The sequence below is a fragment of the Callithrix jacchus genome, chromosome 11, assembly GCF_049354715.1.
Source record: "Callithrix jacchus isolate 240 chromosome 11, calJac240_pri, whole genome shotgun sequence".
NCBI classification, from domain to species: Eukaryota; Metazoa; Chordata; class Mammalia; order Primates; family Cebidae; genus Callithrix; species Callithrix jacchus.
The window spans coordinates 31,885,003-31,910,909 of NC_133512.1; the positions used below are offsets into that span (position 1 = coordinate 31,885,003).

Below are 25,907 nucleotides of genomic sequence, written 5' to 3' on the forward strand. Positions count from 1 at the left end.
TTCACCATGATGGCCAGGCTAGTCTTGAACCCCTGACCTCAGGTGATCCACCCACCTCGGCCTCCCAAAGTGCTAGGATTACAGGCGTGAGCCACCGCACCCAGCCAACTGATCCTTATAGTAGAAATTGAAATATGGCCAGTAGTGGTGGCTCATGCCCGTAATCCCAGCACTTTGAGAGGCTGAGACAGGTGGATCAGGAGGTCAGAAGTTTGGGACCAGCCTAGGCCAACATGATGAAACCCCATCTCTATTAAAAATACAAAAATCAGCTGGGCATGGTGGCACATGCCTATAATTCCTGCCACCTGGGAGTCTGAGACAGGAGAATCGCTTGAACCCAGGAGGCGGAGGTTGCTGTGAACTGAGAATAGCAAAACACCATCGCAAAAAAAATCAAAATTGAAATATAAGGAAAAAGGTTGGTATGAAAGATTATTTAACATTAGATTCAGTGTCATATTATTTTCTCCTTTAAGGAGCTAAGACGCAGAACTTCTGAATAAAGATAAAAGAGAGACTATGGTCTTGTTTGCTACAAAGTGGCCAGGTGCAGTGGCTCACGCCTATAACCCCAGCACTCTAGGAGGCCAAGGTGGGAGGATTAAGCCCAGGAGTTTGAGACCAGACTGGGCAACATAGTGAGACCTCATTCTACAAAATAATAAACAAAATTAGCCGTAGTCCCAGCTACTTGGGAGGTTGAAATGGGAGGATTGCTTGAGCCTGTGAAGTTGAGGCTGCAGTGAGCTGTGATAATGCCATTGCCCTCCAGCCTGGTGACAGAGCAAGAACATCTCAAAAGGAAAAAAAAAAAGAAGACTTCTAGGCTGGGCACAGTGGCTAACATCTGTAATAGGCGGGCAGATAAAAAGATCAGGAATCTGAAACCAGCCTGACCAATGTAGTGAAACCCAGTTTCTACTAAAAATAAAAATATTAGCCAGGCATGGTGGCAGGCGCCTGTAATCTCAGATGCTCTGGAGACTGAGGCAGAAGAATCGCTCGAACCTGGGAGGCAGAAGTTGCAGTGAGCTGAGAGTGCGCCACTGCACTGCAGCCTGGGTGACAGTGCGAGACTCCATCTCAAAAAAAAAAAAGGCTTCAAAAAGTCAAGAACAATTTTTTAAGAAGGCATTTTAGGCCAGGCGTAGTGGCTCACGCCTGTAATCCCAACACTGTGAGGCCGAGGCAGGTGAATGGCTTGAGTTCAGGAGTTTGAGACTAGCCTGGCCAACATGGCAAGATCACCTCTCTACTAAAAATACAAAAATGAGCTGGGCATGCTGGTGGGCACCTGTAATCCCAACTACTTGGGAGGCTGAGGCATGAGAATCACTTGAACCCAGGAAGTGGAAGTTGCAGTAACTGCACTCCAGCCTGGGCAACAGAGCGAGACCACCTCAAAAAAAACCAGTAAGACATTTTCAAATTGGCTGGAATTGTTACACATTTTGTTTATATAAGGCAAACATCCATTTTCCTGGAAAGCACTCTTCTAGCGATTGATATAATCACAGTACTCCACACGTCTCCTCACGCTTGACAGTTACAGGGAGGGTATCTGATGCAACTCAGGACAATCAGAGGTCTTTTGGAGGATTTTTTCTTTGCGATGGAGTCTTGCCTTGTCACACAGGCTGGAGTGCAGTGGTGCAATCTAGGCTCACTGCAACCTCCACCTTCTGGGTTCAAGCGATATTCCTGCCTCAGCCTCCCGAGTAGTTGGCATTACAGGTGCATGCCACCATGCCTAATTTTTGTATTTTTAGTAGAGATGGGGTTTTACCATGTTGGCCAAGCTGGCCTTGAACTCCAGACCTCATGATCCACCTGCCTTGGTCACCCAAAGTGCTGGGATTACAGGTGTAAGCCACCATGCATGGCCAAAAGACAATATATTGTTTCGAGATACGCCCTTACTAAAACTGAATGTAGGGCCAACTACTAATATTAATAGAAGGTTCTCTGTCATCTGTGAACCCACTGCTGGGAGCAGTGGTAGGTGTGTAAGGAGGTACTTAATATTAACAGCAGTTATTTCCCTTTCTCTGTATGAATTTTGGAAATCAACTAAAATGTGTCTATCATCTCACTCAGCCCTATCAGAATACTTAGGTTCTTTAAAAGACAGTTACAACAAACCAGATTTTAATATCTCACTTTAACGAGACAATACCCCCCAGCGGTCACATGAAACTAATTTTTATCTCCTAACTGTGGAAACACGTATTTCTGGTTATTTAAAACTCTTAAGCTAAAAAGATCTTGGATATCTTCATCAATGCCTTACCGGTATCATCCAATTTACAAAGAGAATCCAGTGAGGGTTGGCATTCCTATTTCTATTGTGAGGGCAATCGGACAAAGAAGAAAAAAAGTCTAATTGCATAAAGGAATATAAAACTATTTATTAACCACTGTTCACCAGTATTTACAATAAAGTAAACAATATACAGTTGGATAACATTCTGATTACTACAAAGTTGTTTTTCCTGGCTTTTGTTGAACCAGTAAAGCAAGTAACTGACAGACTGAGCCTACATGTAAGGAATGAGTTGGAGTAAAGAAAACACATGCAGGTCAAAAGGTTAGAATACAAAAGGTTGTTCATACATTTATGTCAGCAGGTCATAAACTGCCAACATCTCTATCTGATTAGGTTTCTATGAACCAAGTCTTAGCTGTTCCATGAATCATGACCTTTAAGTCAATGTAGCAACAGGGATTTCAACAGTTTAAGAAATGGCCTGCTAGATTTTTAAATGTTCATTTAACTTAGTTTTGTTTAGCTAATTAAAACACACTAGCACTTGTCTAGTTTCCTCATTTGGATGGGGAAACCTCCTGTAATGGTAGTAATAAGTTTTCCTTTTAGGAATTTTGCCAACAAAAAAACTCCATTAATAGATATCGATGCTTTAAAATTATCCAATTTAAATTGTCCTATTAATTATAATCACTTATTTCTTCACATACTTGAAATGTATGGCTTCAGGAAAAATTTCAATTTAACTTGAAGCAATTAGCTCTTATTTTGCTCAGAATAATGGCATCTCAGAAACATGGGTTTACTTGTGACTTTTTGGTGAATGTTTAAAAACAAAAACAAAAAAATTTACATATGCATTTTATGTATACACACACACACACAAAAAACACATAAAAAACCCAGAATGGTCCTTAGGCTTATGAGAACACAAGTTTTGATTGAGTAATGACTATGGATGTTTTCCCTAACATTTAGAAAAGCTGTTCTTTAATGCAGAGGAAATAATATACCATGGTATCAAATGTTCTTTTCTGATCAAGGAAGCGACTACAGAAAGCTTTTATTGATTTGTTCAAAGTAACCAGTGCTACGGATGCAAAAACCCCCCCAACAACTCTTCCAACACTACTTTCAAAACGAACGTATCAAACTTGATTTCCATTGGATGTAGTTATTTCGTCATAATAGTAAACCAAAAACAAGACCCAAATTTTATATATATATATAAATATATATAAAAAAAGTGAACAATTATTGAGCTTCATCTTCTGGACAAGAATGCCAAGTTAGTCTTTCCTCATAAAAAGCAATTACAATTTGAGGACACTTCATATTTGCCTCTTTCGCCAGCACCAAGTCTGCCTCATCTGAATCTTTCCTGTTTTAAGAAAAAGAAAAACTCAATCAGGAGTCTAAATTGTTCATGTCAATTGACAACCATTCATTTAAGAAATAGTCCAAACAGCTCACTGTGGCTTTGTGACCTGCAGGTATTGGAAGATTCACAGCTAAGATGCCGGGATTTCCTGAAAGCCTAGAAACGGTATTGCTATCTCTAAGTCAGACCTGGTCACCTGTCTGGATTGAGAAAAAGAGTCTTGGAATATGATGAGATGGTGGATAAACCCCCAGGAATTGGTAGCTTCTTTTTCTGTTCTTCTGTTTTGGATACAGTTGAAGATAAAAAGTTGTCAGGCCTCCATGTGCAAGCCTAGATCCAGAAAGTCTGAATTCCTGCTGCCTCAGCTGACCGCTCCCCTAACCCCCACCTGCATTCACCATTATCCCTGATCACCCATGGGAGCTTTCCAGGAACATTAAGCTTCTCACCCCACCCTGCCATCTTAACTGTGAATATCCCACCACTCCATCCTACCACCTTAACTACTCTTACGCCTTATCCCACCTGCCTTTGTAACTGTACTTATGGTAATGTATACTCCCTGCCCCTACCCTCACCACTGTAACTGATCTCACTCTGTAATACCCCTGGCTCCCTGCCTCAAAATTGCCCCAACCTATAAAACCAATTCCCTCCCTTCTCCCTTTGTCTGTCCTTTCTTGAATTCGGCCTGCTTGCACCCAAGCATGAAATAAAACAGCCTTGTCGCTCACATGTGCTCGCGCGCAAACACAAACAGGAAGAAAGAGAAGAAAGAAAGAAAAGAAAGAAAAAAGAAAGAAAGAAAGAAAGAAAAAGAAAGAAAGAAAAAGAAAGAAAGAAAGAAAGAAAGAAAGAAAGAAAGAAAGTAAGAAAGTCTAAACAAAAGGTATTTAAGTGCTCCAGGAGGGTTTTATGTTACTTTGTTTTCCACACAGGCCAGTTTGCTGACCCTTGCTTTAAAATACTACTAGTAAAAGTAACCAGAACCACCCTCTCAGTAGATAACTAATTTTTTAAAGAAAGTCTATTCTTATTTTCAAATATAACAATCACCTGCACACTCACCATTTCATGAGAAACATCAACTCTCCACTGCTGTCGGTGGCACCAATTATTCTTTCAGGATCAAGACCTCTGGCAAATCCTCTTGGTTTGTCAGCCTGTTGAGAAGACATATTTTCATACAGCAAACTCAAGAGTACTAAATTGTTTTCATGGCATATTCTAAATTAAAAACGGTTAACAGCAAGACAGAAATGATTAGAGCAGAGCTTATATTTGGTAATTAAAAACATCTGATTTCCATTAATTTTACAAGCAGAAAAACCACCTGAGTTTGATACTCAACATAGAATACTTGAAATTTCCAAAAACATTCAGAATCAAAAGCCAAGAAAATTACTGCATTGACACCAAGGGCAGAATTGTGTGAGGATACAGAAAAACTAATCCCTTTATTTCTGGTAATAATAAAGTCTTGAAAGTTAATATATTTCAAATTACTTCCAGGAATTAGTCTTAATTACTGACATATTTTAAGAGGATGAACAAAATACAAACAGTAGGAAATATTAAAAATGTTAAAACTCATACCAATTTGTAATCACATTCTAAATGTTTGAACAAATCTAACCCTTGGTCCAAGATGGGTTTGAACACGGCCCAACACAAATTTGTATACTTTCTTAAAACACTAAAACTTTTTTGGAATTTTTTTTTAAGCTCATCAGCTATCATTGGTGTTAAGTCTATTTTATGTGTGGCCCTCGACAATTCTCCTAACGTGGCCCAGGGCCCCAGGGCAGCCAAAAGATTGAACATCCTTAATAAGTACTTTCTAATGTCGCTCTCAAAAAGTGGTCTACAGATTAACTTGGGATTCCAGAGACCTTTTTGGGAGGGGGTTGTGTAAGGTCCCCCTTTTTCATCTATCTGTGACTTTGGATTGTCTCCATATACCTCCACCAAAATGATATACCACAGCAATCCAATGTGTTTAAAACTGTCTTCTGTTAAGGCACACGTTGAAGAGATTTGTAAAAATGTAAAATGCTATTATCAACTTTTTGTTTTAGTAAAGTCATTTTTCATAAAAAGTTATTAAAAGCAATAGCTTTTTATTAATTGAATACATGAATGCTTCCAAAATTTGTTTCAATTTCTACTATGTTATTGATAGTTATAACCTGTATAAACAACAACTCTCTGCCTGTAGTCGCAGCTACTTGGATGGCTGAGGTGGGAGGATCACTTGGGCCCAGGAGTTCTGGGTTATAGTGCACTATGCCGATCGGGTGTCCACACTAAGTTCGGCATCAATATGGTGACCTCCCGGGAGTGAGGGACCACCAAGTTGCCTAAGGAGGGATGAACTGGCCCAGGTTGGAAACAGAACAGGTCAAAACTCCCGTGCTGATCAGTAGTGGGATCCTGCCTGTGAACAGCTACTGCACTCCAGCCTGGACAACACAGGGAGAGACCCTGTCTCTTTAAAAAAAAAAAAAGAAAAGAGAAAGAAAAGTAAAAAACCCTTTGTGGATCCCCAAAGTTTTCTAGCGTATAGTGAAGCCTTGAGACCAAGAAGTTTGAGAACTGATACTAGTAAATACTTTATTACTATCATTTTTTTTTTTGAGACAGAGTTTCACTCTTGTTGCCTGGGCTGGAGTGCAATGGCGACATCTTGGCTCACCACAACCTGTTTCCCAGGTTCAAGCAATTCTCCTGCCTCAGCTTCCTGAGTAGCTGGGACTTACAGGTACGAGCCACCATGCCCAGCTAATTTTTGTATTTTCAGTAGAGACTGGGTTTCACCATATTGACCGGGATGGTCTCGATCTCCTGATCTCGTGATCCGCCTGCCTCAGCCTCCCAAAGTGCTGGGATTACAGGCGTGAGCCACAGCACCCAGCCCCTATCTTTTTTTTTTTTTTTTTTTTTTTTTTTTGAGAATTTCACTTTTGTCCCTCAGGCTGGAATGCAATGGTGTGATCTTGGCTCACTGCAAACTCTGCCTCCCAGGTTCAAGTGATTCTCCTGCCTCAGCCTCCCAAGTAGCTGGGATTACAGGTATGTGCCACCATACCCGGCTAATTTTTTATTTTTAACAGAGACAGGGTTTCTCCATGTTTGTCAGGCTGGTGTCGAATTCCCAACCTCAGATGATCTGTATGTCTTGGCCTCCCAAAGTGCTGGGATTTCAGGTGTGAGCTACCACCACGCCCCGCCCCATCAGAGTTTTATATCAATGTGACAGGCTCTGGCGTCACACTGCCTGGGTGAGAATGACAGACCTACCCTGCTCATGAGCTGTGTGGCTTTGGGCAAGTTAATTAACCTCTTTGTGGTAAGGTTAATAAAATAGAATTTTAGTATCTACTGCATAGGTATTTCACAGCACATGAAATGCAAATGATTTGGAACACAGTATGGCAAATGGTAACAGTTCAAAAAGTATTGTTAAAGTTGTGCTCGATTATCTAATAATTTTTTGTAACAAGGTCTTGCTTTGTTGCCCAGGCCAAAGTGCACTGGTATGATCACAGCTCACTGCACCTTGATCTCCTAGGCTCAAGCAATACTTCTGCCACAGCCTTCCAAGTAGCTAAGACTACTAGGCATCCACCACGTCTGACTGATATATTTTTTTCTTTGTAGAGACGGGGTCTTACTATGTTATCCAAACTGTCCTCCAACTCCTGGGCTCAAGCAATGTTCCTGCCTTGGTTTCCCAAGGTGCTGGGATTACAGGTGCGAGCCACTGTGCCTGGCCAAAACTGTGCTTCTGTTGAGCACATGATTTACTTTCAGAACCAAATATATAGTCAATCTCATTTCTTCATCCATAAAATAGTGACTATACCTATGACCTTATACACAATGAGTTGTCATGAAGGTAAGACTTCTTGGCTTCTACTTCAAATGATCAAGTTTCAAATCCCAAGTCCTTACCAATTAATATGTATTGTCTGTTTAGTGCCAGAGCCTAGAATCTAATTCAGCACAAAGATATCTCCCCAAATTGCCATACTAGGTCAGTAGGCAAGACAAGTATAATCTAGTTTTACAGTCAAGGGTAGAAGTAAGAGGTTACTTGACTTTCTGAAGCCACAGAGATATAAGTGAAGCAAAGATTGGACCAAAGCATATGTATACTGAAGGAACTAAATAGCTCATTTCATGCCAAGAATATGTGTAACAGTTTTTATTATCGAAGATTATATACTTCAAAATCAGTGCATTGTTTGGCAATACTAAGATGACACACAAGTACTTTTTGATGGTCAATGCCATTAATGAACTATAATCAGAAAGTTCTCTTTACATTGTTCTTACTGTAATACAATGGCTTTCAATAATCCAATCTTAGTATTGTTTGTACTAAAGATTGCTAGCCTTGGATCACGGGTGATTGGTTGGATCAGTGATCAACTCCATGAAACTAAGAAAAACTGCCCAAGTGGTATAAGCACTTACTGCACATTTACATAATGTAGACTAAACCACACCTATTCTTATTGCCCTAAGTATTAAAATATTTAAAGTAGAATTAAGAGGCCTTTTAGAAAAGTAGTTGAGATTTTTTTTTTTGAGACAGAGTCTCACTCTGTCGCCCAGGCTGGAGTGCAGTGGCACAATCTCAGCTCCCTGCAACCTACACCTGCTGGGTTCAAGCGATTCTCCTGCCTCAGCCTCCTGAGTAGCTGGGATTACAGGCATGTGCCACCACACCTGGCTAATTTTTGTACTTTTAGTAGAGATGAAGTTTCACCATGTTGGTCAGGCTGGTGATCCACCCGCCTTGGCCTCCCAAAGTGTTGGGATTACAGGCTTGAGCCACTGTGCCCAGCCTGAGTTTTTAAAAAACCAAACCATCAGGCGGGCACAGTGGCTCACGCCTATAATCCCAGCACTTTGCGAGGCTGATGGATCACCTGAGGTCAGGAGTTTGCACTGGACGGGGAGGTTGTAGTGAGCCAAGACTGCGCCACTGCACTCCAGCCTGGGCAACAGAGTGAGACTGTCTCAAAATCAATCAATCAAGCCATCAACCTTTTACAAACGGACAGGCTGCTAGGCAATACTGTATACTTACAGCATCTCTTTTCTTCTTTGATTTGCTGTCATCAGATTCACTGTCAGATAAAGATTTTCTTTTTGTACCATCTTTTTCTTTGCCAGCTTTTTGAGAATTAAGAAATGCTTCAATCAACTCTGGACAATCTAAATTTTCTTCAGGTTCCCAAGTATTGTCAGCACTGTTAAAAAAAAAATTCAATTAAACATGATTCATCCCCATTACCCAGATCCATTTTAATAGACACCTGGGGAAATAAAAAGTCCTCTGTACTGCAGATACTAATCATTTCCTCCTTCCCTACATTTTATTTCTCCCGACCCCGGAGACAGGGTCTTGCTTTGTTGCCCAGACTTGAGTGCGGTGATGCGATCAGCTCACTGAAGATTCCCAACTCCTGGGTCAAGCAATCCCCTGCCTCAGCTCCCACTCCCCACTCGCCCAGTAGCTGGGACTACAGGCATGCACCACCATACCCAGCTAACTTAAAACACTTAAAAAAAAAAAAAAGAGAAGGGGTCTCTCGCAGCTGGTCTTAAATTCCTGGTCTCATGTAATCCTCCAGCCCTGGACTCCCAAAGTGCCAGAATTACAGGTGTTAGCCACTGCACCCAGGCCCGACAAGTCTTTTGAGAGAAATCTGCTATTTTACTTCCAAGTGAAGTAAACTTTACTGTAACAGAATAATTCAAACGGCTGAACAAATGTAAATTCCCAATTCCCACCCCAAATTAGTATGTCATATCATGTCTAGGGTTGGGACCTCCAATGCCATGTTTTAAGACATAATGATTCTGAAGCATTAGACATTTTCAATTTTTGCTGGGTGTTCAAATTGGGAAATGGTATAGAGTGGGCTGGTAAACCAAAAGCTAAATCCAGTCTTTTGTATGGTTTGCAAACTAAAAATATTTTTACGTTTTTAAATGGTTGGAAAAATATTTCAAACTAAATTATACGTAATTTGAATTTTAGTGCCCACAAATGAAGTACCATTGGAACACATCCACACTCATCCGTTTAGATGAGCAGAGATGTAGAGACAAGAGACCTGTGGCCCGAAAAGCAGAAAATAATTACTACATGACACTTTAGGGGGAAAGGTTGCTGACCCCTGATACAATGTAAGGCTGAGATGACTATTTCTATGGATTTTTTAGAACTGCTGTAAAAAAGAAAATGAGTATCAATTAATAGACGTGAAAGTAAGATCACCCTACACCAACAACCGGCTTGCCAACTTCGTGCTCTGGTTCAAAAAAACCTTTACAGAACTAGGTGTGATGAAGTTAGTAATTTTAGGGACGCTGGGGTAACTGGATCATGAGGTTAGGGGATTGAGACCAGCATGCTCAACATGGTGAAACCTTGTCTCAACTAAAAAAAAAAACCACAAAAATTAGCTGGGCTGGGGATGGGCGCCTGTAATCACAGCTACTCAGGAGACTGAAGCAGTAGAATTGCTTCAACCTGGGAGGCAGAAGTTGCAGTGTGCTGAGATGGCACCACTGCACTCCAGCCTGGGCTACAGTGAGACTCCTGTCTCATTAAAAAAACAAACGAAAAATGAAAGCAGTCTTCTACATTACCTATTACATTGCACATGGCATGTGCAGTATAATCATGCTAGTGGCCTAAAGTTTTGGGAGAAGAGGGAAGAACCCGTCCATTTCCAAATGTTTTGATGGGCAAAAATAATTTTTCATGTTTCATGGGCTTAAAAAAGTATGTACTTATGATACATACTGAATTTCAACTAAGAATACTGGAGAATAAAACAGGCAAACCTAAATCTCCTATTCAACTCATGATTCCCAAACTGCCATGCATTAAATGTGAAGAGCAGGGGAAGCAGGAGATAACAGATATGCGAAGCCCAATCATTTGACTATCATATGCTCCATCTCTAGCCTGCTCAGGAAATTGATCTCCACCTATCCATTTTTAATTGTCACTGCCTATGGAGCTTTGTGGTTTAAGGGGGAAGATACCAAGCAGATAAGCACAACATACACAACTGTTAAAAGTATGTAATTTCTGCTTGTTCAAGTTTTTCACATTTTGTTAATGACTAAAATTATCAAGAATAGTGAGAGCAATTCATAACAAAGAACACAAGGAACCAGAGAGGTAAAAAAAATGCCGAGCCTTGACGGGCGCGGTGGTGCACGCCTGTAGTCCCCTACTTGGGAGGCAGAGGTGGGAGGACTGCTTGAGCCCAGGAGTTCTGGGCTGTAGTGTACTATGCTGATCAGGGGTCCGCACTAAGTTTGGCATCAATATGGTGACCTCTTGGAAGCGGGTGACCACCAGTTTACCTAAAGAGGGGTGAACCGGCCCAGGTAGGAAACAGATCAGGTTAAAACTCCTGTGATGATGAGCAGTAGGAATGTGCCTGTGAATAGCCACTGCACTCCAGCCTGGACAATACAGTGAGACTCCATCTCTTAGAAAAAAAAAAAGCCCAGGGTCTAATTCTTAGGTATTAGGATATAATAAACCTAGTATAAACCCTAGATTATGAGTACTCTCCTGTATGAGACCCACTAGCCTATATTGTATAGCTTCAATGTTTTTTAGTACCCTCTGCGTGGAGGAAAATAATGCAAATTATTCTAATTAGTATGATACCTAACCAAATTAAAATATATTACATAGTAAACTACACTTTGTAATTTTATAAATTTGACTCCCCAGGGTAATAAACTAGTCTCTAGTCTGGCTCGGCTGTACAATGAAATCTTGGTTCTTTTTAAAATAAGATACCTAAATTAAAGGGGTCTTTACATTTAAAGATGTCTATGGAAAAGCAGGTAAAAGCCAGGTTAAAAACAGATTTTAAAACCACTTAGCTGCAGTTAAACATACAATAAAGAAGCACTAAGGTTTCTTACTGTAAGATAACTAAATTACAGGGGTCTTTATATTTAAAGATGTCTATGGGAAAGCAGGTAAAAGTCAGGTTAAAAACATTTTAAAACCACTCAGCTGCAGTTAAACACACAATAAAGAAGCACTAAGGTTTCTTACTCTGTAAATCCCTTCCACTTCAGGAAATATTCCACTTTCCCATTTACTACACGTCGATCTAGTACTTTTTCCACCACAAATTCTTCAGGCTCTGCCTCTTCAACTTTTTTACTCTTTCCATTCTGTTTCTTTCCCATTTTTTGCTAAAATAAAACAAAAGAGAAATTAAGAAAAATTCTTCTCGAGTTTTAAGCACATTTTCAAGGCTATACTGCTTATATTATTACATTCAACAAAAATTTTTAATTCTTTTTTTTTTTTTTTTTTTTAAGACGGAGTTTTGCTCGTTACCCAGTCTGGAGTGCAATGGTGCGATCTTGGCTCACCGCAATCTCCGCCTCCTGGGTTCAGGCAATTCTCCTGCCTCAGCCTCCTGAGTAGCTGGGATTACAGGCACGCACCACCATGCCCAGCTAATTTTTTGTATTTTTAGTAGAGACAGGGTTTCACCATGTTGACCAGGATCGTCTCGATCTCTTGATCTCGTGATCCACCCGCCTCGGCCTCCCAAAAAATTTTTACTTCTATATCCCAGGGCCTTCTGGAAAGATTAAAAGTCAACAGACAATAAAAGAACGCTTTATTCTGTTGATTTAGCTGAAACTTATGACCCACCACCCAAAATAACACAATCAAAAACATTATCTGGAAAATAGTCATCTTTTCCAAGTCTTATCTCTAGGTAGTCTCACAAGACCAAGTTTACTAGAGTTTTCACTCATTTTAACAACACAGCAACAACTGTGTAGGAAGTACTTAAAGGATGATACAGGTAAGAAAGCAGTAGTGACAGGTCTTCGGTGAACCCACGAAAGACCTTACAGACATCCCCAGACAGTAAGAGCCTCCTTCTCAAATCAAATATTAATGTCAAAAGCTCCAATGATATAGAGAAAATATAACAGCAGAATGAAAATACAGTTCAAAATCCTGATACCAACTGCAGGGTCAACTATGGAGACCACAAGGGGGTTAAAGGACAAGATTATTTTTCCATAATCTCTATAGCTATTTCTTACCACTTAGAACAAACCTATAAAGCTGTCACTTCAAGAGGCCAAAATGGCAGATTCATTTTAATTACCTAATGTGAAAAAAATCATTCTTTCCGGGTTTCTCAAGAGAAAATCTTAACTGGTAGTCAACCAAATTCACTTTAAACAGGCATTGGGGGCTTTTTTTTGGTGTAACACTCTTTAGGAGAAGTAGGAGACCAACTTCAACCAGTTCTTTCCAGTAACTCAAGACATGTTATGAGAAGTTTAAAAATGGGGAAAATTTCAAAAACCTGAAATGGTTAATCAGAAGATACTATGGGTTGAGAAGGAATCTATCTTAAAATTTCACCTTAAAACAAATGTTATTAAAATAAGATAAACCTCCACTGCCCAGTCATCCCACAACTAAAGCACCGAAACACACAAAAAAGCAACACCTCAAGTCTAAAAAATGACATTTTAAGCTATGCAGGCATATGGAGTGTGCAGACACCTATGCAAGAAAGGCCTCAAGACTGCAAAAGGACATTTCAAGCTATGCAAACATATAGGTGTACATACACACACACACACACGAATTAAAAATCCCCTAGAATACAAAAAAGTGCAGCAAACACCTGACTGTTTTGAATGCCATTTCCAAGTCAGGTCTTAACGATTCTCATTAGTAAAGATAGTTGAGTACTGGGCCCAGTCAAATAGCTTTCTACCTCTGTACAGTAAAAGAAGGTAGGAATCATAGTGGGAGGAATATAGACAAACTGCGATAGAGAGAAGTGTGTTAGATACCTATAGTAGATGAAAAACAAAACAGCTACTGCCACAAAGGGAGAAGGCTAACAAAATGAAGAGGAAGTCAAAAATAAATACAGAAAGCAAAAAGGATACACACTAAGATTAAAAAAAAAAAAAAAAAAAGGCAGACAAAATGTCACTTACTACTGTAGCATTCATAAGCTAGTTTCAAATGCTCACCATTTTTTCTTAACCCAGCAGTTTTTTCCAAAGATGAATTTGAGTCACAATATTTCCCATTATTTAAGTGAAATTAACTCAGTATTTCCCATTTAAATTACAGCACACACATCTCACAACACTAATGAATTTCTAAAATGAGAAGTTAGCTAAAATATTTTCAAGTGGTCAACTTGTGACCCTTCCCAAAATATTTAAATACCAATAAATAACAGATTCCAAAGGCTATCAACTGTGTGCAAAAAGAACTTAATTTTAATGGGAACACCTATTAGTTTGCTTTCTGTATCTATATTCAGCCTTAAAGCCTCACAGACAGCTAATTCCTTTCCCATCTAGTACTTGAAGGAGAATACAAGTACCTTTAGGCAATTACCTACACTTTGGTTTACCGATTATACAATCTGAAGGGCAACTCAATCCCGAGGCGCCATTGATGGTTCTCATCTTTACATAAAATACATGAGAATCATTTGCACCACAGACTCACCCCACAGGTTTCACATTACTTATCTCAATCTGTTTTCCAGGGTATCTGACTTAATGTACAATCCTAATGATGGCACGAATTAAAAATCACCAACCTGCCCGTTTTAGTGTGAAACCCAGAGAGAGCATATACAGACCAAAAACAAATGCTTTGCTTTGCTTAGGAGACATTAACACACTCACCTTTACACGCTTATGATTATTAATGCAATGTTAGAATTAAATGTGAGAACTAGAATTATGAATTTCGTGATTTTTATGTGACTATTCCAGCGTTTTAAAAAACTTGAAACTTGACATGGCTGAATATACGTATATCTTAAACTGCTGGAGAGGAAAATATTGGTCAAAAGATACAGAAGATCTAGTTTTTTCTCCCTCCCGGGTCATATTTGCGATTTCGATCATTTTGTGTTCAAATAACACAACACTGCAATGAATTAAATTTATGATTCATCTATAAGTTAGAGTAAGTTAAAACAAGATAAAGTGACCAAAGGAATTTGAAAGATTGACTTTTCCTCCAATCTAGGTGCACAGGGTACCTGGTTCTTTAAATTGGGCTTTAATGAAAATACTTCTGTACAATTCAGTGGATTTAAGAATTATGTCAACCAAAAAGGGGTATATCATTTTATGCAACATTTTTGCACGTTGCAAAAATGTGTGCATTTCTATTTGAAGATAAAAATCGTCAGCAAAATCCACATTGCACTGTTCAAAGATTAGCCTTTTTTAAACTAGTGAAGACACTATTAAGCCAAGTCAGTATCTCCATGTAATGATTTCATTCTGCTCTTAATTTTCCCCTATAATTATGCTGGGAGAGCTGGGAAATATGTGGATGTAAATTTCTCAGCCACAGAGATGCAAAGTTACACTTCTTTTGGGAAAAAGGCTTTAGTTAAATCCTTACACATTTTAGGTTTTAATTAACTTACCAATGTAGTTTTATTGGAGGCCATTTTTTATTGCAGACTTGAAGAGCTATTACTAGAAAAATGCACGACAGTTAAAATGTTTGCACGACACAAAAAAGAGTAGCTAAATATAAGTTTTGTTTGGATTCCAACCCCCAAGTAGGGAGCGCACATTTCAAACGTGGATACCAATTCTAGAGTAGATTTGCGCTCTTACTTAAATTGCCTCAGTATGTCTTCTAACCAAATGACCCTAAAAGACTTTACTGGGGATCTTGGTACCTAAGACAGCTTACATGGCTTAAAATAGGGGACAAGTGCCTTTTCCAATCGAAGTCCCATTTATAATAAAGTCCATGTCCCATTTTTACAGGACTGTAATTACCAACAACTCACAACGGTAAACCACCGTGAATCTTCTCTCTGCTCTGCAATCCTAACTTGGTTTCTGCTCAGAAACCCTCCCTCTTTCCAATCGGTAAATAACTAAAGGAAAAAAACTTAAGATGCTTCAGTCCCCGTTTCGTGACACCTTGAAGAAGCAATCACCTTCCATACACCCGCGCCCCCACTCCCCGCCCCCCAACCCCGGCGTCCCGAGGCCTAAGCGAGGGCGCCCGCCCCCACCCGGGAGCACGGGCCTCGTGGTCAGCTCATCCGCGGGGAGAAACAAAGGCCGTGTTGCAGGGGCTCAAGGGCACTGCGCCACACCGCCCGCGCAACCCCCGCGGCGGCCACGTAACGGGGCGGCCGCCGCACCCTTGGGACAGCGGGCCGCGCGCCGCCCGCCCGGAGGCCTAAGTCTCGGCCCAGCCCCGCGTGGCGGCCAGGGGAGGGGGGGCCCCTCCGCCAGAATGCTGGTGGGGGAGGGGAGGAGAAATGCGCTTTGTCTCGAAAGAGTGACGGTTGCCACAACTCTCTGCTCCCTCGAGGGCAGAACAGTCCCCCAATTAACTGCAGGCGCTAACCCGCGCCACGCCAGCCGCGAGGCCACCGCCCGACCTTCCGCTCCTTCCCGCAGCTCCAGGTGCGGGGTCTGGCGGGGAACGAAGGGAAGGGGAGCAAGGAACCGGGCCCCCGGAGCGTGTGTGGTATCTAAAACACCGCCACTGAACGAGGGCTAGACAAAAGGAAAACCACCGACTTCACCGCCTCCGAGGTGCTCCGGGTCGCGGGTCTGCGGCGTCTTCGGCCCTGCGCGCCAGCAGCTCCAGCCACATCCAAGTGGGGAGGGAGCCGGGAGCTGCGCAAGGGGCTGCGGTGGGGAGGGGCGGCACCGCCTACGCCGGGCGGCCACGAAAGGCGGGGCAGCGGGCGCGCGCCCGGCGGGAGGGGAGGGGCCGTGCGCCGCGCCCCCTGGGAACTGGGGCCCAAGGTGGGGAGGGCGGCTGCGACGACCGCGGCACTTACGGTTTGCAGCGTGGCTCCCGGTGGTCCCCCGAGGGGAGGGAGAGGGAAGGAGGGGCGAGGACAGCGACCTGAGTCTCTCGGCGGTGGCTTTTCTGCCCCGCAGCCTCTACGGCTGGCGCCAAAACCGGACTCCGCCTACTTCCTCGCCCCTGGGCGGGTGGGGGGTGGAATCCTCCAGACGCTGGGGGAGGGGGAGTTGGGAGCCTAAAAACAACTCGCTTTGGGACCCCTTTTGGCAGGGACTCCTGTACGCCAGAGGTCAGCCCCATAGGCGCGGGCCAGGGTTAGGTCAGTGCGGCGTGAATAGTAATTTGACTATAAGTTGATTCGGGTGTTTCCGGAAGGGGCCGAATGGGGGCACGGAAAACGAAAAGGGAAAGCTACGAAGATTTTTATGGCGGGAGAAGGAAGGAAGGTATCAAAGGCGTAGCTGCAGAGACCACCTCCCGTGTTGAGGGGGCTGGACCTCCGGGCTGCGGTTTAAGCTCCTCCCGTCGGCGTTAATTTCAAACTGCGCGACCGTTTCTCACCTGCCCTGCGCCAAGGCGGGGGCGGGGGGGGCGGGACCCTATTCTGAGAGGTAATAGGAGGCAGGCCTCGAGCCTTCCTCAATTCACTGAGCGCATTTACGGAAGTAACGTCTGGCACTGTCGCTAGCCGCGAGGTGGGGAGGGCTACGCATTTGGCGTAAGGCGGGGCGCAGAGCCTTCCCGCCATTGGCGGCGGTTAGGGCGTTTACGCAACGGCCTGACGTAGAGGAAGACGCGTTAGTCGGGGGGGAAGGTTCTAGAAAAGCGGCGGCAGCGGCTCTAGCGGCAGTAGCAGCAGCGCCGGGTCCCGAGCGGAGGTTCCCCTAGCGGTGTTGTTTCTCGAGCAGCGGCAGTTCTCACTACAGCGCCAGGACGAGTCCGGTTCGTGTTCGTCCGCGGAGATCTCTCTCATCTCGCTCGGCTGCGGGAAATCGGGCTGAAGCGACTGAGTCCGCGATGGAGGTAACGGGTTTGAAATCAATGAGTTATTGGAAAGGGCATGGCGAGGCCGTTGGCGCCTCAGTGGAAGTCGGCCAGCCGCCTCGGTGGGAGAGCGGCAGGAAATTGGACCGCTTCAGTAGCAGTGGGTTCTAGGTTTTTGAACAGGGTCTTGACAGAGGCCTGAGCGTACAAACAGCTTCCCCACCCTCAGCCTCCGGCGCCATTTCCCTTCACTGGGGGTGGGGGATGGGAAACTTTCACATGGCGGACGCAGCCCCGCTGGAGTGAAAGTGGGGCGCGGAGGCGGGAATTCTTATTCCCTTTTTAAAGCACGCTGCTTCGGGGGCTCCGGCGTTTCGGCGGCGAGCGTTTCGGCGGGCAGCGGGTCCTCGTGAGCGAGGCTGCGGAGCTTCCCCTTCCCCTCTCTCCCGGGAACCGGATTTGGCGGCCGCCATTTTCATGGCTCGCCTTCCTCTTAGCGTTTTTCTTTTAACTCAATTAATTCTCCTAGTGTGATTTCTCTATCAAGGCTTAGAGGTGGTTAACTGTTTCTCTTTCTTCTCGGGTTGTTTTCATACCGTTTCGAGGTGGATTTGGAGTGTTTTGTGAGCTTGGATCTTTAGAGTCCTGCGCACCTCATTAAAGGCGCTCAGCCTTCCCCTCGATGAAATGGCGCCATTGCGTTCGGAAGCCACACGGAAGAGCGGAGCGGGTGGGGGGGTGGGGCCGGGTTCGCAGGCCCGGTTTCGGAGAAGGTACACCACTCAGAGCATCGGGCCGGGTTCAACGCCAGCCATAGGACAAAGAAGCCATTATATATTTTTTCTGTTCTTTTTCTTTTTTTTTTTTTTTTAACTCCAGTGATGGTTTTATCTCGGTCCTCGGTTACTAATAAGGCAGATGAATCCCAGCGAAGTAGACACAAATTGGAAGCCCTCGGCCACGAATGGCAGGGAGAATGGTGGTTTTCGGGGCGGGGGAGGGATATTCACGTCCGAATCCTTTACTGCCCTTAAGGATTTCACTTAAGTTGTAGAGCTCAATCATTTTAAAAATATTTTTACTGAGAATTTTGATCTTTACGGGGTCAATCCACGGATCTTTAAAGATTACGAGGAAAGTGAAAACTATTTTGTCCTTAGTCGTAATTAGGTTAAAACATGGCTTCAGAGGCTCCTTCCTGTAATGCGTGTGTATTGATGTGCAAAATTGTATTGGGCCTGGGCCGCTCTGTATTTGAACTTTACTTGCTTTTCTCATTTATGTTTGCAATCTTGGTTGATCATTACATTGATAAGCATAAGGTCTCAAGCGAAGGGGGTCTACCTGGTTATTTTCTTTGACCCTAAGCACGTTTATAAAATAACATTGTTAATAACCGATAGTGGACGTCGGGTAAGTTTGGAAAAATTGTGAGGTAAGTAATGAGTTTTTGCTTTTTGTTAGTGATTTGTAAGACTTGTTAATAGATGTGCATTATTCTTAATGTGAGTTTGAGAGACACATGTACTGACGACAAAAGCTAGCTGAAAAAAATCAAAATATATCTTGGCAAGTAATCATTTCGAAAGACGGCTATGTGTCTTTAGGAGCTAGTTTGATACTTTGTTAGTTTTTTTAATTTTTACGAGTCCTGAAGACACCACAAGAAAAAGATCTGAACTGGCTTTTATCACCATTTTTTTTTTTTTTTTTAGCATTTGGGAGCATGTGGATGGCGGGAGAGCTCTGTAGAACTGGGATGAGAGCAGCAATAAATGGCGCTTGCTTTGAACAAAAAATTCTTGACTCAAAATGATATGTGACTCTAAATTTGCATTATGCATTCATAGCAATTGTCTTGGATATATATGACTGATTCTCGTATGAGGTTTTAACCTAGTTACCTTTTAAGACAGGTTTACTGAACGTTCTTTTTTAACTGTCCAAAATACAATGCTGTGTAGTACAGCATATTTGTTGGTTCCCAGGTATTAAAATATTTCATCTCTGAGGTTTTTCCTTTTGACTTGGAACAGCGTTTTGTGCCGTGTCTTCCTACATGGCCAATTAAGTTCAGTAAGCTTCACCTTTCAGTATCTTTAAAACACTGCTTAGAGTTTATGCCAGGTGAATGTATTGAGTAATTTTTAAGGTTATTTCTAATGCATATCTTGACTGATTGTTTTGTAACTGAGAGTCGTGGAGAAACCTAATGTTAGTGTTTTTTTTTTTTTTTGGCTGAGATACTTAGAATCACCACCAGAGGGGGCAGTTAAGGGAAAATAAATGCTATTTTTCAGATACTGAATCGTGAATTTTGTTCTTAAGGAAGGATCCAAGAGTTATTTTCTAATGTTTAAAAATATAAATCTGCGTTTTTAGGTTATAGGGTTGGAATTTTTGGGTAAAAAAATTTTTACTAATCTTTGGATAACCACGGTCTACATTTGTTCATTTCTCCTTAGAAAGCTTTTTTAATTAATAATTTGTTTAAGATAATTTGATGTTGAGTAAATTTAGATCAAGCATTAATGACTTTGAAACTTGTGTAGATCAGCTGAGGCAATTTTTTGGTGTAACACAACTAATATGCAGTTTAACATATGGTTTAAATTTGATGTAAGTTTTTTTTTTCCCCCCCAGAAAACTTTAGAAACTGTTCCTTTGGAGAGGAAAAAGGTACTCTGCCAGCAGGTCACCTCATATTTAAGAATTTAATTTCCTGCATACAAAGAGAAAAATGTAAATAAAAATTGAAATGGTGTTTTCCTTTGCAGAGAGAAAAGGAACAGTTCCGTAAACTCTTTATTGGTGGCTTAAGCTTTGAAACCACAGAAGAAAGTTTGAGGAACTACTACGAACAATGGGGAAAGCTTACAGATTGTGTGGTACGTAAATTACTGAATTGTGACTAAATACTATGAATTGTAACTAAATACTAGTCGTTTAGCTGTATATTAAGTGAATCATGGAGGAAATAATTTTACATCACCATAGTAAAAGATTTTGTTACAATGAATGTTTACTACAATAATGAGATTAAATGCTAACTTTTCCCCTTTCGTTTGAAAGGTAATGAGGGATCCTGCAAGCAAAAGATCAAGAGGATTTGGTTTTGTAACTTTCTCATCCATGGCTGAGGTTGATGCTGCCATGGCTGCAAGACCTCATTCAATTGATGGGAGAGTTGTTGAGCCAAAACGTGCTGTAGCAAGAGAGGTAAGCAAACCATGACTGTCTAGTGTAATTAACATGGAGAATGCTGCCCTGCTGAACATAAGAATTTCTGAATTGAGTTTAACTCAAGATTTTTGCCTTTGTTAGCTGTGTTGGGTTTCTGGGCCATTTTCTTCTTAAGCTACCTTATTTTTAAAAAGACAAGCCAAGTGTGGTACGAAGGTCAGGTGCTTTGTATCATGTTTGTGTTTCCTCTGGTTGACTTACTCCACCACTATTTTAGGAATCTGGAAAACCAGGGGCTCACGTAACTGTGAAGAAGCTGTTTGTTGGTGGAATTAAGGAAGATACTGAGGAACATCACCTTAGAGATTACTTTGAGGAATATGGAAAAATTGATACCATTGAAATAATTACCGATAGGCAGTCTGGAAAGAAAAGAGGCTTTGGCTTTGTTACTTTTGATGACCATGATCCTGTGGATAAAATCGTGTGTAAGTGTCTATAGCCACAAATGTACTGTTTACCCTGTCTTCAGTTTTGTGTGTTAATTACATGTAACTTGATTAGAAGGTAAACTTAAAATTGCTTGATATTACAATGCTGCTGTAATTTAAAAGGAGTCAATTTTTTATTCCAGTGCAGAAATACCATACCATCAATGGTCATAATGCAGAAGTAAGAAAGGCTTTGTCTAGACAAGAAATGCAGGAAGTTCAAAGTTCTAGGAGTGGAAGAGGAGGTAATTTTAATTCTGTTTCTTCTTTCTTCTTATTCATGTAAGTGCTTGCTTTAACTGGGGCATTTATTGTAGGCAACTTTGGCTTTGGGGATTCTCGTGGCGGCGGAGGAAATTTCGGACCAGGACCAGGAAGTAACTTTAGAGGAGGATCTGGTAAGTTCAAGTTACAAGTGTTTGAAGGATGACTTTGCTTTTATCTTAAATATGATTAGGTTTTCATTAGAAACAGGTAATCCAACTTAAATCAAAATTTTCCCTAAGACCCTTCAATAGATTATATCCTGGAAAGTCCCTGTGACTTGGCTAGAAAAGAAGGTAATAGGGTTGTATTAATAACAATTGTATTTATCTGGATTAATGTTATAAAATGTCATCAGAAAAGCTTTGGCCCCATCAAATGTTTTTATGAATGGAATCTCTAAAATTGAGACTTGTTCAGTTAAGAGTCCAAAACTTGGTAACGAGATTATATGCTTTCACGTTTTGTGAATAGAGTGGTAACACTAGTGTGTGCTTTTCTGAGGTTCCTGTGCTGAGGAGTTAAAAGAACTGAAAAAATGAGTATCAGAAATTTAGTAATGTAATGTATTTTGATTCCTAACAGATGGATATGGCAGTGGACGTGGATTTGGAGATGGCTACAATGGGTATGGAGGAGGACCTGGAGGTCAGTTTCCTTTACGTTTTGATTTGTATGACTAATATTTCAGTGTGTTGTATGTTTATACTCTGAGTATACTCTGTATACTTTTTCATTTTATACTTTGAATTTTTAAATATTTTGTTACCCTATAAACAGCTTGGGTGATAGTGGTCCAATTATTTTTTTTCCTTTATAGTTTGCTGTCTTAACAGTTACTAAGGAATAGAGTGCCCTCCCCCTCCCTTTTTTTTTTTTGTTTTTTTTTTTTTTAAGGAGTCTCCGGTCTGTCATCAGGCTGGAGTGCAGTGGCATGCTTGGCTCACTGAAGCCTCTGCCTCCCAGTTAAAGCAATTCTCCTGCCTCAGCCTCCCAAGTAGCTGGGATTACAGGTGTGCACCACCATGCCTGGCTAATTTTTTTGTATTTAGTAGAGATGGGGTTTGCCTTGGCCTCCCAAAGGGCTGGGGTTACAGGTGTTAGCCACTGTGCCTGGCCTTTAGAGTGCCACTTTAAATAAAAAAATAAAGATGCTATCTCTCAAGTGGAATAATAGGATTTAGATATATATTGTACTTTGTTTCTCTGGGAAAGGACAGAATACTGGATTTAACTGAGAGTAAAACAAGGGGGAGAGTATATGTAGAAGAAAAATACAAAATATGTCTTAACACTTAGATGACAAGCATCCCAGGATAGCTTTCTTGAGGAAGTTTTCTAAGATATTTAGTGTGCTCCTGGCTGCTGATAAGATTGGGAACTACGGTTAAACGTGAGTGAAGTAATATGTTAAAATTGATCGGTTATACTGGCGTATGGAAAAGGCTGATGCACACTGACAGATTTAGTAATAAGGAACTTCTAAAACTATGAACTGGTAATAAACTTGATTTCTGGTGTTGCCATTCATTAGGCATGACTAAGTTAGTACTATATCTCACTGTTCTTGACTTTTATAATGAAAATTTTAATTTTTGTTATTGTACTTAACTATAATTTGAGACTCAGCCCCCAGGCTTTTTTGTAAGTTTTGTTTTATGTGAAAGTAAATTTTTCTTTCCCCACTTCTATTTAGGATACGGTAAAGAACATATTTAGTGGAGTGTTGGGTCTTCTCCCCCCCCCCCCCTTCTTTGAGATGGTGTCTGGCCTCCTTCCTCAGACTGGAGTGCAGTGGTGAGATCTTGGCTCACTGCAACCTTGGCCTCCAGCCATCCTCTCACCTTAGCCTCCTGAGTAGCTGAACTACAAGGGTGTGCACCATTATGGATAATTTTGTGTTTTTTTTTTTTTTTTTTGGTTTGGAGAGGGGTTGCTATGTTGCCCTGACTGGTCTTGAGCTCGTGGGCTCAAGCAAGCTGCCTGCCTCAGTTTCTCAAATTGCTGGGATTACAGGCTTGAGGCCAAGATTGCAGTGAGCCAAGATCACAGCACTGCACTCCAGTCTGAGGAAGTCTGAAAAGCCAGCTAAGTACATGGTTTTAGAAAGATACGGTAATTCGTAGGTAGACGTAATAGAAACTTTTATCTTTTGGGCTAGTAAGAGGAGGTGCTCTTTTACTTCCCTTAAGCCCACTATTAGTCTAGTTTTGCAATCGTTAGCCAAAATGTACGTGCAGTATTTCAAGATACTTTGAAAAGGTAACCTTAAGATAGTTTTAAGGGAAAACTGAGGCATTACAGGTATTGTCAGAGTATAGACATGGTGTTGTCCATTTGGCTGGGTAGGCACCTCAGCCATCAAATGTTTACCAAGGGTATGTATTCAGCCCTTGAGGCTATTTTATTTTAGAGGGATCTCACTGAATGTTTCACATACAAACGTGTATTTTTGAAAAGTTATAAATGGGTGTGAGAGACAGTTAAGAATGTCATTAAAAATATTAAGTGATTACTTAAAGGCTTATTTTATAATAGGTGGCAATTTTGGAGGTAGCCCTGGTTATGGAGGAGGAAGAGGAGGATATGGTGGTGGAGGACCTGGATATGGCAACCAGGGTGGGGGCTACGGAGGTGGTTATGACAACTATGGAGGAGGTAATAAATTCACAGGCAATTATCTGGGAATTTATAAGATCCTTTATTTGGGGAATTGGGGGTGGAATCAATGGTTTTGTAACACTTGATCTTTTATTTCAATATTTGTCACTGGAGGCCCTTAAAAGTTAAAGATAAGTGTTTGGTTTTATTTGTTTTTGTGGGAGCTTTGGCCTGAATAGTCAGTATGTATCATTGGTTTAATGTTTGTATTGTTCTGAGGTCCATTATGTCAGTATTTCAATTTATTTATAGGAAATTATGGCAGTGGAAATTACAATGATTTTGGAAATTATAACCAGCAACCTTCTAACTACGGTCCAATGAAGAGTGGAAACTTTGGTGGTAGCAGGAACATGGGGGGACCATATGGTGGAGGTAATTTATAACTAAAAATTGAGATTGTTCAGGTTTTTGTGATTAAAGGTTTAGCCTTTCGTGATTTAAAGGGAAGATACCATACTAAGTAGTTCGTATTTGGACAGTGCTCTATATGCGGTCTTAATGCATAAGTCTCCAGAAATACTTTAGCAAGCAATTAATATCAAATTGTGGTGGAAGTGGGGATGTTGAGAAGTTGAAAGAATTTCCGGTAGGGGCTCATAAACAGCCAAGTAAAAATACAACCAGCATTGCAATGGGTATAAATTTGGTATGAGGGTCTTTGAAGTTAAATACTTCCAACTGTGATTCAAACCATTGCTTAGTTTATTCTTGAGGTTTTTAGCAGGACTATACATTTTGTGTTGTGCTTGATGTACTTTAAAAAAATCTTAGTCCAAATGATGGTGAGAGGACCAACCCTTTATTGAAAAGAATAGTGTCAGCCACAAAATTAAAACCTGAGTAATTGATCTCCCAAGTAATACTGCTAACTGGCTGCAGAAGTTAGGATCTGCTTGTTTTAAAGATTTGATAGATATAAAATAGAATCAACTGTAGTAGGCTGATCATGGGAAATCTAAGTTTGTTTTCTCTCTCTGTTCCAACAATTCTAGGAAACTATGGTCCAGGAGGCAGTGGAGGAAGTGGGGGTTATGGTGGGAGGAGCCGATATTGAGCTTCTTCCTCTTTGCCATGGGTAAGTAGCTTTTGAGTTTTACAATTATTATTATCTTGGGAGATCTAGCTGCAGGAGTAAAAGCTTTTTAGGATCATGTTATCTTTCCTTAAAATCTGGTTAGATGGATAATTTCATAACCTATTTTTTTTTTACTCTTTACTTCTGTTGAAACAGGCTTCACTGTATAAATAGGAGAGGATGAGAGCCCAGAGGTAACAGAACAGCTTCAGGTTATCGAAATAACAATGTTAAGGAAACTCTTATCTCAGTCATGCATAAATATGCAGTGATATGGCAGAAGACACCAGAGCAGATGCAGAGAGCCATTTTGTGAATGGATTGGATTATTTAATAACATTACCTTACTGTGGAGGAAGGATTGTAAAAAAAAAAAAATGCCTTTGAGACAGTTTCTTAGCTTTTTAATTGTTGTTTCTTTCTAGTGGTCTTTGTAAGAGTGTAGAAGCATTCCTTCTTTGATAATGTTAAATTTGTAAGTTTCAGGTGACATGTGAAACCTTTTTTAAGATTTTTCTCAAAGTTTTGAAAAGCTATTAGCCAGGATCATGGTGTAATAAGACATAACGTTTTTCCTTTAAAAAAATTTAAGTGCGTGTGTAGAGTTAAGAAGCTGTTGTACATTTATGATTTAATAAAATAATTCTAAAGGAAATTGTGTAATTATAGACTTTTTATTTTAAATAAGTTAAGGAGTGGGTAGTATAATTAAGGTTCGTTGC

At 41.1% G+C, this 25,907-nt stretch overlaps 2 protein-coding genes across 10 annotated transcripts; one reads left to right on the forward strand and one right to left on the reverse strand.

Annotated features, from left to right (window-relative positions):
* Window positions 1-2,391: 2,391 nt before the first annotated feature.
* CBX3 (chromobox 3) lies at window positions 2,392-16,688 on the reverse strand. Of its 5 annotated transcripts, none has more exons than XM_009002252.5 (6): window positions 16,556-16,688; window positions 15,167-15,218; window positions 11,764-11,906; window positions 8,752-8,914; window positions 4,722-4,816; window positions 2,392-3,650 (listed from the first exon to the last, which is right to left on the reverse strand). In XM_009002252.5, exons 2-6 carry the CDS (start codon window positions 15,188-15,190, stop codon window positions 3,524-3,526), a joined length of 552 nt encoding a protein of 183 aa, XP_009000500.1. In that variant the 5' UTR covers window positions 15,191-15,218; window positions 16,556-16,688; the 3' UTR covers window positions 2,392-3,523. The 5 variants fall into 5 exon arrangements, with proteins under 5 accessions (XP_009000500.1, XP_009000499.1, XP_009000501.1 ...); XM_009002251.5 differs by lacking the exon at window positions 16,556-16,688 and adding an exon at window positions 16,290-16,371; XM_009002253.5 differs by lacking the exon at window positions 16,556-16,688 and adding an exon at window positions 16,286-16,371.
* On the forward strand, window positions 15,909-25,840 carry HNRNPA2B1 (heterogeneous nuclear ribonucleoprotein A2/B1). Of its 5 annotated transcripts, none has more exons than XM_035253594.3 (12): window positions 15,909-16,172; window positions 20,152-20,187; window positions 20,286-20,396; window positions 20,581-20,727; window positions 20,969-21,179; window positions 21,326-21,427; window positions 21,500-21,580; window positions 22,032-22,094; window positions 23,985-24,104; window positions 24,360-24,482; window positions 25,103-25,185; window positions 25,342-25,840. In XM_035253594.3, exons 4-11 carry the CDS (start codon window positions 20,584-20,586, stop codon window positions 25,162-25,164), a joined length of 906 nt encoding a protein of 301 aa, XP_035109485.1. In that variant the 5' UTR covers window positions 15,909-16,172; window positions 20,152-20,187; window positions 20,286-20,396; window positions 20,581-20,583; the 3' UTR covers window positions 25,165-25,185; window positions 25,342-25,840. The 5 variants fall into 5 exon arrangements, with proteins under 5 accessions (XP_035109485.1, XP_035109479.1, XP_035109484.1 ...); XM_035253588.3 differs by lacking the exon at window positions 15,909-16,172 and adding an exon at window positions 17,370-17,547; XM_035253593.3 differs by lacking the exons at window positions 15,909-16,172; window positions 23,985-24,104 and adding an exon at window positions 17,370-17,547.
* The last annotated feature ends 67 nt before the right edge of the window (window positions 25,841-25,907 follow it).

Bases quoted from the DNA above. Each gene is read 5' to 3' on its own strand.
- CBX3 (XM_009002252.5), bottom strand. From the start codon at position 15,190: ATGGCCTCCAATAAAACTACATTG. The intron at 8,915-11,763 runs GTAAGAAACCTT...TTTTTTTAACAG, and splicing joins AAGTGGAAGGGATTTACAGA to TGCTGACAATACTTGGGAAC. The intron at 3,651-4,721 runs GTGAGTGTGCAG...TTCTTAAAACAG, and splicing joins TTGATGTTTCTCATGAAATG to GAAAGATTCAGATGAGGCAG.
- HNRNPA2B1 (XM_035253588.3), top strand. The intron at 21,180-21,325 runs GTAAGTGTCTAT...TTTTTATTCCAG, and splicing joins TCCTGTGGATAAAATCGTGT to TGCAGAAATACCATACCATC. The intron at 22,095-23,984 runs GTCAGTTTCCTT...ATTTTATAATAG, and splicing joins GTATGGAGGAGGACCTGGAG to GTGGCAATTTTGGAGGTAGC.